The sequence below is a fragment of the Leptidea sinapis genome, chromosome 30 (assembly GCF_905404315.1).
Source record: "Leptidea sinapis chromosome 30, ilLepSina1.1, whole genome shotgun sequence".
NCBI classification, from domain to species: domain Eukaryota; kingdom Metazoa; phylum Arthropoda; class Insecta; order Lepidoptera; family Pieridae; genus Leptidea; species Leptidea sinapis.
The window spans coordinates 5920616-5931979 of NC_066294.1; the positions used below are offsets into that span (position 1 = coordinate 5920616).

Below are 11364 nucleotides of genomic sequence, written 5' to 3' on the forward strand. Positions count from 1 at the left end.
AAGCTGATGTTCGATGGAAATGATGAACTTTCCTCGGAAAAGGAGATAATAATATGTTCCGCCTTTAACAATTTGTTCTCTAGGAATTTTAATAGTTCATCTAACGATCAATCCTTGCCTGGAAATATTGTGGCTCGCGATCCACACACACTATTTATACTGGTGAAAATTTTATAATTAAACAGCTCAAAAGCATTGATGCGACGAAAGGAAACGGTAGTGATGCAATACCCGCGTTATTTTATGCCAAGTGTGCGAAGCGTATTGCGCGGTCTATTTCATGTCTGTTTAACCGATGTTTTCGTGAAGGTTACTTTCCGAAAATTTGGAAAACGTCCATATAATCCCTATTCACAAAAAGGATACGAAGACGAAGAAGATCTATTGAGAACTATCGCCCCATCTCAATACTAAATACACTTAGTAAGCTCATGGAAAAAATAACTCTTCAATATTTTTATCAAATATTGTATTGCAATATACCTGCACAATAACATGGATTTATATAACATCGCTCCACTAGCACTAACCTAACCATCTTCACTAACGATGTATTGCAGAGTATGGTTGCTGGCGCACGGGTGGACGTGATCTACACGGACTTTGAGAAAGCCTTCGACCGACTAGACCACACTATCCTGCTAGGCTGCTACTAAGTTACAAGAGCTAGGTATTTGCGGTGATCTCTTGAGGTGGACGGAATTTTACCTGCGCAATCACCGCCAGTTAGCAGTAGGTGGGCATCGTTCAGACTACACAGACAACCCTTCCGGGGTACCGCAAGGATCGGTGCTTTCACCTTTGTTACATACCGCATACTTGATGTAGGAAAATAATTTCAATACACAAAATTCCTTATCTACGCAGACGACACAAAAATCTACAATAATAACTGATTAATAACCAATCTGACTGTCTGAAACTCCAAACTGATCTAAACAATTTGAGAAATTACTATAAGGCTAATAAAATGAAAATTAATAAAAGTAATGATTAATTTCATATCCTATTTTGAATAAAAATGTTTAAATTTGAATTGTTAATTGGTTGGTTGGTATTACATACTTATTATCACATAGAATATACGAGATGTACTTAGGTAATAAAACTAAATCATATCATATTAGGGTATTTTAAACTTTATTATACAACCATTTTACATTGTTGATATTATACTATTCACATGACATACATACAATATGTTATGTTTTTAAAGTGATAACCCTCACTTCTAGGATTAATACACAAATAAAATTTGAAAAACAAAATTTTATAAACGATGAGATGAAGCCACAACCTGAGAGTTGAACAAAGCAAACAGAATTTTATAACGAGGAGGTACTCGAACGGTTAGCTCAAGTTCAGGTTAGAGCACCGGCACGGAACGTCAGAGGTCGTGGGTTCGAGTCCCGCATCGTTCATAAAATTTTGTTTTTCAAATTTTATTTGTGTATGACCTACATAATATTATTCACATAACAGAATGTCAGAATTATGTGTTTTTTTTTAAGAACCCTGAGCGACGTATTATGCCACAAAGTACTTTTAGGTGTACGTCTTTAGTTGGGCGATATACATATGTTTACAAAAAGTTTCCAGAAAAAGTAAAAAAACAAAAAATGTATTACGAATTTCAAAAGAATTGTTAAAATATGTTTATGTAGGTCACTTAACATAAACCGCCGTCAGGCTAGGTATTTAAATTATAAATTTGATTGTAGGTATCGACATTTTATAAAAAAAACCTAAAAGTTCATTATTCGCAGGTCGAGACATTCATTTCCGAATGGGTCCCTATTGTTTTTGACTTAAAACAACTCAACTTAAAGTAACTCAACCTCAGAAAGGGAAATCATTTCAGTGCGGCTCTTCGTAAACGTCTTGCCAGTAGTGCGGACACGCACCTAGCGCGTAATTTTTGGGATTTATTATAGTATAGAGGGCGCTCTATTCGCGTGTTCATCTAGTGTCAGAGGCCATTATTTTCTAAAATACTTTTTTTTGTTTGCTTTTTCTTAAGTTTTAGGATTTCATGTTGTGTTACTGTTTTTATATTATTATAAGTTATAATATATTATATTATTATTATTCAGGAATTATTCTTTTTTTATATAATTACCATTTAATTACCAGCGTTATTATTACATTATAATTTAACCTGCCAATCTATGTTAAAGGCATAAATACATGTATAGTTTATAGTATTAATTTACAGAATAGAAATGCTGTAAAGTTTGCTTGAATAAATAAATAAAATTCATCAACTATTTACCTATCAACAAGTAAAATGATTACCATTATTAATAAGTGATTTTATATCCAATTTTAAATAAAATTATTTGAACCTGAATTAGGCAGATCGTACTGCTTACAATCAGGTGAACGTAGATGTAGTCTCGTCATCTCTTGTCATAAAAAATAGAATTTAAAAAAATACGAAAATATATACCAAATCATCGATGTAAAAGTCAGTTAAAGTTACACATTTCTTTATCCTTTTAAAATTATATCATAAAATCTGATATAATCGCACTAATCAAATAAAATAAAACACTTGTTATTTAATAGCACCATCAAAATTTTGGTTAATTTAATGACGAATTTTGGGCTCCATATTAAAGAAACAGATGTGTGGCGTTCTTCTACAGTACGGTTTTCAATCAACTTTCTGCCACAGCTCTTGTGATTCTCGTAAGCTACTGAAATCTTAGGGTCAAAGATTTTTAATGTTTAATAATGTTAAAAGTTTAATAATGGCCACTTTATATGTGTATGTATGTATGTATTCAATTTGTGATGAATTAAGTAAAATTAAAATGAAATGAAGGTTTGCGGTTTCTTGAATACCCATTTAATATATTATTTAATTCAAAGTCTATGTATTCATTATTTCATAAGAGGAATTCAATCTCTGTTTGGAAGACAGTCTCACACTTGCCCATTTTAGCTTCATTGAGGACAACATCCCACATGTTAAGACATTCGTTAAGTTATCACAACCATTCCTTTTAGATAGCAGACGATGAATAAATCAGAAGCGTAACAGGAACTTATTTTTATCAGACTTTGCTCAAAACTAATTGCAACAAATCACAAAATAATGAGCTATTTAGACAGCTGATAATTTCATTTCTCATGCTCGGAAAGTATTTGTTGTCGTTGTTGTTTGTGTCTTAATCTGATTATTGGGTTGAAAATGCTGCTTCCCTCCATAGAGAGGGAAAAACTCATACAAAATACTTCCTACCTAAGGGCCGGAATGAACTTTAAAAATAGAACTGCTGTGAAGTGAAGTTTTATGTAAAAAGAACTAATTAAAAAAAATGCTGTGGCCATGTGACTTCCTAAACAGCCAGTGTGAACTTAGCGCAAACTTCTTTGAGAGGAATAAACCGCAACAATTACGCGGTAAGTTCTATATTTAAAATTTAAAAAGTCGACATTAATTGGCGGGATACTAATCTGTGCTTAGATGAACAACTAGTTTTATTTTCCTCATATTCGAAATGAAAATTAGAGTGTTTAACTCGGGTAAAAGTATCAATTCCTACTCGGACTATAGCCGACCTCGCTGCGCTCGGGCGTCTAAATACCTCGGGAATTGATTCTTTCGACCCTCGGTTAACAGTCTACTATTTTATCCTAGCAATCATCCTATTCGCATATGACAGCATATAATATTTCATACAATATTTTTTTTTTCTTTCATAATATTATGTTTCAGAGGTTATACCTTAAATAATTTTTACGTCTCGACAGACTATGACAGCTGTGAAAACGTCGAAAAAAATTGAGTTTAGAATTAGTACGAGATTAGCCTCTATTTTGAGCAATTCACGCACACTAAACTAATATTCCTGGCCTGTTTTTATTGGTTGTCTAACAGCAAGAGACTCTGTCTAGATATATTAATTATCTAAGTATATTACAAATACTTTACATATTTCATGCTTTATAAGTGGTAGTTAAACAGATTTAGTTCCTATCCCTATGATGAAAAAAGGAAGCAACATTTTAAAACTATATGTAAGATGCAATCAATCAACTGTCCGGTAATAAGTTATACTCAACAATTAATTTTTTTAAAGTATCACCCTAACTTCTGTTTAATTACACAAATTAAATTTGAAAACAAAATTAATCTCGCGTTCCGTGCGAGCGCTGTTCCACTACCATACCAAGATTTATGAACGTGACGTCACTATAACGATTGGCTCAGTGGAAGAGCGCTCGCGCGGAACGCGAGAGAGAACGCTTCGACCATAAATTTTGTTTTAAAATTTAATTTGTGTAACTTTTACTCATTTAGATTTTTCAGAATATTGCAACTTTGTCAGAGAAGTGTCATATATAAAAATATAACAACAAGGAATTGTGTAAGAACTATCACTTATAATGCATATACACAAGTTTTTTCACAATGCTTAACTTAAAGAAGTAATAATTTGTTAAATTGAGGTGTCAAAAAAGGACATAAATCTGAATATATTATCTATTTAATTTTTTTGGTTAAACTAGATTATCCTCCGCCAGACCAATATATCCTTTTCAATTATTATGGGGGAATGCGAACAATTCATGGACCACTATTATTTAGGGATGTAAACTGTTAATGAAATTTTCAATGTCCACAAAAATATCACAACCTGCAAAGGCACCACAACTTCACCTGTCAGGCCAAAACCCTTTTTTTTTAGAAGAGAAGGGCAAACAAGGCTCCATGCACACGGGTCATATGGTGGTATGATCACTGTGGTCCATCCTGTCTCTCCAACCTTGTAAAGCATACTCAACAGGGTAATAATATAAATTGGTATCTAGCAGACAAAGATTGTACCGGGATACTGTAGTGACAGTCTACCTGTCCATCCATATCTATTCCATATATACCAGTACTTCAAAACAACACCTACTACGGAACTATTGGGTGATCACTTCTACGCAGAATCTGACTTCATTTTGTGTGAAGAACTTTTTCTACTAAAATCTTATTGTATGTAGATGATTGTTAGGCCTGATTTCCAGTAAATGTTATGCTAAGACTTTTATAGGTTAGAGAAAGTACGATTTCAAAATATTTTTATCAAGGGTTTTAATAAGTATCATGAAAAGTTATTGCTCCTTGCTTCCCTCAGTACTATTTGCACTGGTTTCGGACCCAGTAAAGGTTTTCACTTCACCCATACGATAATTCTATTTGAAGTACAACATCCTAATTTGTCTTTAACACATTGACTTGGGTTTAGTGAGGCATCACACAAAGCACAATATAGCAATGTAGGCCAAAGCCTTAAAATCAGTCTTCTGCTTAATGTAGCAAATACCTAATCACTCAGCACGGCCATTGCCATTTCCTTAGATATATTATCTGACAAGTTATTCTCTCTGTCTACTTCTGGATCGTCACTGGACCACCAACTTTCATCATCATCTTGTATAAAACAAAGGAACAAATCGTCTTCATAAGTAGGAAAGTAATATTCCGGTTGGTCCCAGTTTGCCCTCTGTAGAACCCAATGATTTGTCTCTTTAATGTGCTTTTCTAAGTTAATTCGATCATCAAACTTAGTATCGCATGACAAACATTGTTTTAAATGTATTTGACGTCGGATATAATTGACAATTTTAACTTTTTGGTAAAAATCCATACCTGCTGTTGCCTTTGCAAAGAAGAATTCATGTTTTCTTTCCATGTGGTCTAAAATACTCTCATATTCAGTCTCTGTATGATCACAAAGCAAACAGGTGATGGCAGGTCCGTTTTCTTCAGTCCATTCGGACCACTCAGGGTCACTATCCACATTAGAAACATTATCAACATTAGTCCTAGGCTTACTCAATTTCTTGTGTTGATTTGGTTTTACAGTAGGTTTATCTCCAATATAATGCACTAGGAAAAATTTGTCATACTCTTTATTTTGAGCATTAATTCGCTTATGGCCCTTCTTGCGCATATGCTCCTTCAGTATAGTGCGATCTTTGAATATACCTTCACAATATATACAATGAAGCTGCTCTAACTTGGAACTGATAAAGTCAACTAGATTGTCAATAAATACAAGGTTTTCTGGCTTAGCGATATGAAAGTTGTGTTTTTCATACAAATGATTGAGATACATAGCTCTAGTGCCTACGGATGTGTAACGGCAGAACAAACACTCCTTTGTGTAGTTTTTATCCTCCCTTTCATACGCATGTCGCTCCAGTAGTGATTCTAATTTACTTTGTCTTAAGTTTAGCCTCAACTCCTTATCTTCTGGTAAAACATCACTTAACAGGAAGTATTCTTCATTTTTGGATTTTGTTCCATCAGGTTTATTATCTAACAGCATAGTTGTACAATAGTATGGTAGATTTTGATCTGTAATGATAAAATCAGAATAGTAACCAAAATAACCAGTGGGAGGCTCCTTTGCACAGGATGCCAGATAGATTATTGTGAAGCAGTAATGTGTAAACATAACTATGGAACTTACTAAAGGGCACTATAGCTAATGAAATTACTGAGCAAATGAGACTTAACATCTAATGTGTCAAGGTGATGAGTGCAATTGTAGAGCCGCTCAGAATTTTTTGGGCTATTCAAGAAGCCTGAGCGGCACTGCATTATAATTGGCAATAATCAATTACCATCAACTGAATGTCTTGCTTGTCTTGTCCCTAATTTTCATTAAAAATAAAAAAACACAATATTAGATTAAAATATAGAATTGATTGAGGAAATTCTATAGGTCTTATTTTTCATGAATACTAAGAGAAGAATATTCCTTAGCACCAGAGGTGCTTTACATGATGAGAGTCCTCTAAACCTCCTCCAGTATAATCTCAGACCCTCAAAATGCAACAAGGCATATGTCTAGCTTGAATCAGGGATTCAGATGTTGAGAACAGTAATTGCGGCTGATAAGTGTAGGCTGATGCTAGAAGTGAGTAACAATAATCAAATCAACAAAAGACATGCTATATCTTCTTAAGAAATCTGTTATCTCACGCAATCAACAGTTGGTAACAATGGTACAAAATAATGGTGTTGATTTTGCGATTTAGAATTTAAAAAATAAAACTACTTACTAGAAAGGACTAATAATTGTTATTGTACTTCGGAAGCCAAGCACTTTATATCTGAATTTAGTTTGATCATACCTTTAAATCTAGACTTCCAATACTTTACATAGCCCGGCAAATCAGCTATGTCGCTTACATCAGCTATTACAAGACGATGTTCCATAAAAAAATGCGTCAGCATATCTTTTTCAAAGGTGGGTAAAACGTATTTACTATCACACAAAACACATTGCACTTCTACAGGCTCATCGCTCTTGAATATATTATCCTTTTGAATTTTCTGGTGTAATGTTAAAGGTCCAAAGAATTTATTTTCGGCGGACATTTCGCAAATTTTCTTGCTTCTACTTGTATTGTTAAGTAGTTCCGAAATAAAAATATAAATAGTACACTCTTTAACCAATGTAATAATTGGATTTTTGAGCCTCTTTATTTTTATTATTATTTACAGTTCACATGATTACATTACATTATTGTGTTCAGTGTTCACCGATATTTTTTTTTTTTTAATATTAATTCGTTCTTTCGAACAGGCTATAGCCAGGGGCCTTACTGCCTTGTCGTTAGTATTTTCATTTCTTTGGTATTTATTATTTTCACTATTTTGTTTTACAAAAAGTCCAATCCAGTGTTCTCATTTCATCTTACATTATTTCCATTTTCCTTTTCCAATTATGTATATTCGATAGCGAATATTTATAGTAGTTTCTTTCATCAAATCCAATCCAGTCTTAAAGTCATCAGTTATTTTACCATTTCCGTTAATGTATAATTCTCTAAAGAATATTTTCCATATTTTCCTTTTAGTAAGTCCAAATCCAGTAATATAGTCTCTAATAATTTTCCCCTTTTCTTAAAGTCAAATCCAGTGTAATTTGCATAACTTTTTAGAATAATACCTACCTATTTACATTATCTGTTCAGTTCGCGAATTGCGCTATGCTATTACTAGTTGTATATGTACAAGTTATAACGTATTTACATAATTATAAACAAATTTACAACGTATGTATCTACAAATTACAATGTATTTACAGTACTACATACAAATTTATACAAGGACATATAAGTTGATGTGTCCTTTAATAGGTCTATTACTGAGAGCGGGATTATATTGGGTGCACCATATATTTCCAGTAGCTCATCCATCAGCACAAGGCGCTGTATGCCAAAGGACGAACAATCAAAAAAGATGTGATCCAGAGACTGATCTTGTTGCTTATTACAATGGTCACAAAAAGGAGAGGAGACAATTTTTTTGCGATGAAGATGAAAATTCAATCGATAGTGACCAATACGCATTCGTGTTATTGTAGAATAGAACTTTCTGTGAGCGTTATTTTTAAACTTACAAAACCAGGGTGTGCTATTAACGGGATTATCTAACAAAGTATACGAATGAGCCTTATTTTCAACTTCTGTATAATTGTACCAATATCTTCCCCAAAGAAGAGTCATACGCTGTTTTAGATTACTTATTATATCTGTATATGGTATGTTAATGTCTAGATCTTTGCAATCAGGATATAGGGATAGATCGGATATATTAATGATAGTTCTAGCTAGAAAATCAGCGCTTTCGTTTCCTGCTACTCCTATATGGGACGGGACCCAAACGAAATCCACTTTAATATCGATTAAACATAGTTCGAACCACAATTCCTTTATAGCAAAAATGATGTAATTGATGTTAGCACTCATTTTGTTATTTGACAAACTTTTTAACACACTCATACTATCACTAACTATTACCCACTTCTTATTAAGTTGATTTTGTTTCTTAATATGCTTTAAAGCAAAAAGAATAGCGACGGCTTCAGCAGTAAAAATACTGGCATATCTATTAATCTTAAAGCCAATACCCTTCCTAATTTCAGGAAGGTAGATTGCAAAAGAAACATTATTATTGTTTTTTGCGCCATCCGTATAAACAAATTTACAATTAGACCATTCTGACAATAATACATGAACCTCCTCTTTTGAAGTTAAATTTGGATCTATTACAACATTAATTGCAGAATATTTACATCGAAAAGAACCTGCATGGCAGGGAAGTATATCATTATTCCGATGAATATTTAAATCTTGTAGAAATTTAAAAAATGAAGAAAAATCTTGCAAGATAAACAACTGTCTCTGAAATGAAGACGATTGATAAGCAATAAGATTCTTAAGAAGATTGTTCGTCGGCAAGCTATAGAGCTTTAAAATAAATCTTTCTTTAAGATAACTAAATCTAATACACAAAGGAGGAAGGTTGGCCTCGATTTGCATAGCAGCTATTGGGCTAGTTTTAAGTGCACCCAATATTGTACGCATACATTTATTTTGTATTTTATCCAGACTATTAACAATTTTGCTGTCTGCGGCGAAACAATGAAAGCCATATTCAAAATGACTACGAATAAGCGATTTATACAAAATTAACAATATTTTAGGGTCCGCTCCCCACGACGTTGCACACAAAGATTTTAATACATTATAAGCTTTATTCGCTTTAATTATAACACTATCTGTATATTTTTTCCAAGAAAGTTTTGGAGTAAATGTTACACCTAGAAATTTTATGTCACATGAAATAGGCAGTGGAATACCATTGTATAAAATGGGAGGCAATATGATGCGTTTACGACCAATCACAAAGACTTTTGATTTGGTTGGATTTACATTTAAATTAAGATAAGAAAAGTATTGATATAAATTTACAAGTGCTTTATTAATAGTAGCGGCTAAATTAATCAGATCAACTCCCGATACATAGACGACTAAGTCATCTGCATACTGTAGGTTTACTATATTTGGCCCCAAAATAAGGTTCAATCGTCTTATGTACATAATAAAAATTAAAGGAGACAATATTCCCCCCTGACAAACACCTAGAGAAGAAAGTCGTGGTCCATACAAATGTTTATTAAATTTTACATATACTTTTCTGTCAGTCAAAAAGGATTGCATCCAATTTATTATTTTACCTGGTATCCCTAACATTGATAACTCATCACAAAGCACGGCAATATTTACACTATTGAAGGCACCTGAGATGTCAAAAAATACAGACAAAAGATACTGATTACTTGCTAAACATTGATGCGCATCAAGCTGTAACTGCGCTATACTCTCCCTAGAAGACCGACCTTTGCGAAAACCAAACTGATTATTAGGCAAAAGACAATTTTGTTCTATAAAGAACTCGAGACGTTGTTTTAGAAGCTGCTCAAATATCTTCCCAACACAAGACGTGAGAGCTATAGGTCTATAAGAGTCAGGTAACATTTTATTTTTGTCTGGCTTTAAAACTGGGATTAAACAGTCTGTTTTCCATTCTGCAGGAATAGTATTCTCCTTCCATAGGCGATTAAGATTATTTAAAAAGATGTTGAGACTGTGGCAATTAAGTTTTTTGAGTAAAATATATGGAATGGTATCAAGACCGAAAGATGTATCTCTTCTAGTAAATAAAGCGGATTTTAGTTCTTGTAAAGAAAAAGGCTCTATCAAATATTTATTACTATCATTAACAACATTTACATAGTTAGTTAACTCATTTGATACAAAGTCAGAAGTATACTTTTGTAGAAAATCTGGAATCCAACTATCATTCAACACACTGTCAGGAATGTAAGTTTTGTTAAATTTGAGCATGTATTTCCAAATTGAAGACAAAGGAGTACAACGATTAAATGAATTGCACAAGCCTATCCAGCTATTTCTTCTTTCACTTTTTAAGATAAGTTTTTTTAAAGCCCGCAATCTCTTAAACTCCACATAATTTTCATCAGTGGAGTTGTTTTTAAAATTAATGTAACCATTTTTAGCATTTAAAACTGCTTCTGTACACCTCTGATTCCACCAAGGCAACCAAGGATATTTAAAAGATTTTTGTGAACAAGAACTAGTAACATTATTACTATTAGAACTTTTGGAAAACAGACAGCTAGGGATTGACTGCTTGGCAGCAGAAAGTAAAATATTACAAAAGGAATTAAAAGCATCTATTGAAGATAAAGTGTCAAATTTAACATCATCCAAATAAGAAACAACTAAGTTACTATACATATTCCAATTCACCTGCTTATAATTAGGGTGAGTGGGCAAATGTAGATTATTACATAATGTGTTTTGCAAACTACTACTATCACTACTTACTGCCATTTTTATTATTACAGGGAGATGATAACTACTGCCCAGAGGACTGTCAATAACTGACCAGTCACATAAAAGAGCCAATGATGGAGTTACCAAAGTCAAGTCAAGAGCATTACGACGCCAAGATGGAGATCCTATTGTGGTAGCTTGACC

General features: G+C 33.1%; 1 protein-coding gene across 1 annotated transcript; it reads right to left on the minus strand.

Moving 5' to 3' along the window:
• Nucleotides 1-1116: 1116 nt before the first annotated feature.
• Nucleotides 1117-7554, minus strand: LOC126973886 (zinc finger protein 277). The gene is made up of 2 exons (XM_050821246.1): nt 7144-7554; nt 1117-6361 (listed from the first exon to the last, which is right to left on the minus strand). The coding sequence occupies exons 1-2, from the start codon at nt 7388-7390 to the stop codon at nt 5325-5327; spliced, it is 1284 nt and encodes a 427-aa protein (XP_050677203.1). The 5' UTR covers nt 7391-7554; the 3' UTR covers nt 1117-5324.
• Nucleotides 7555-11364: the final 3810 nt, after the last annotated feature.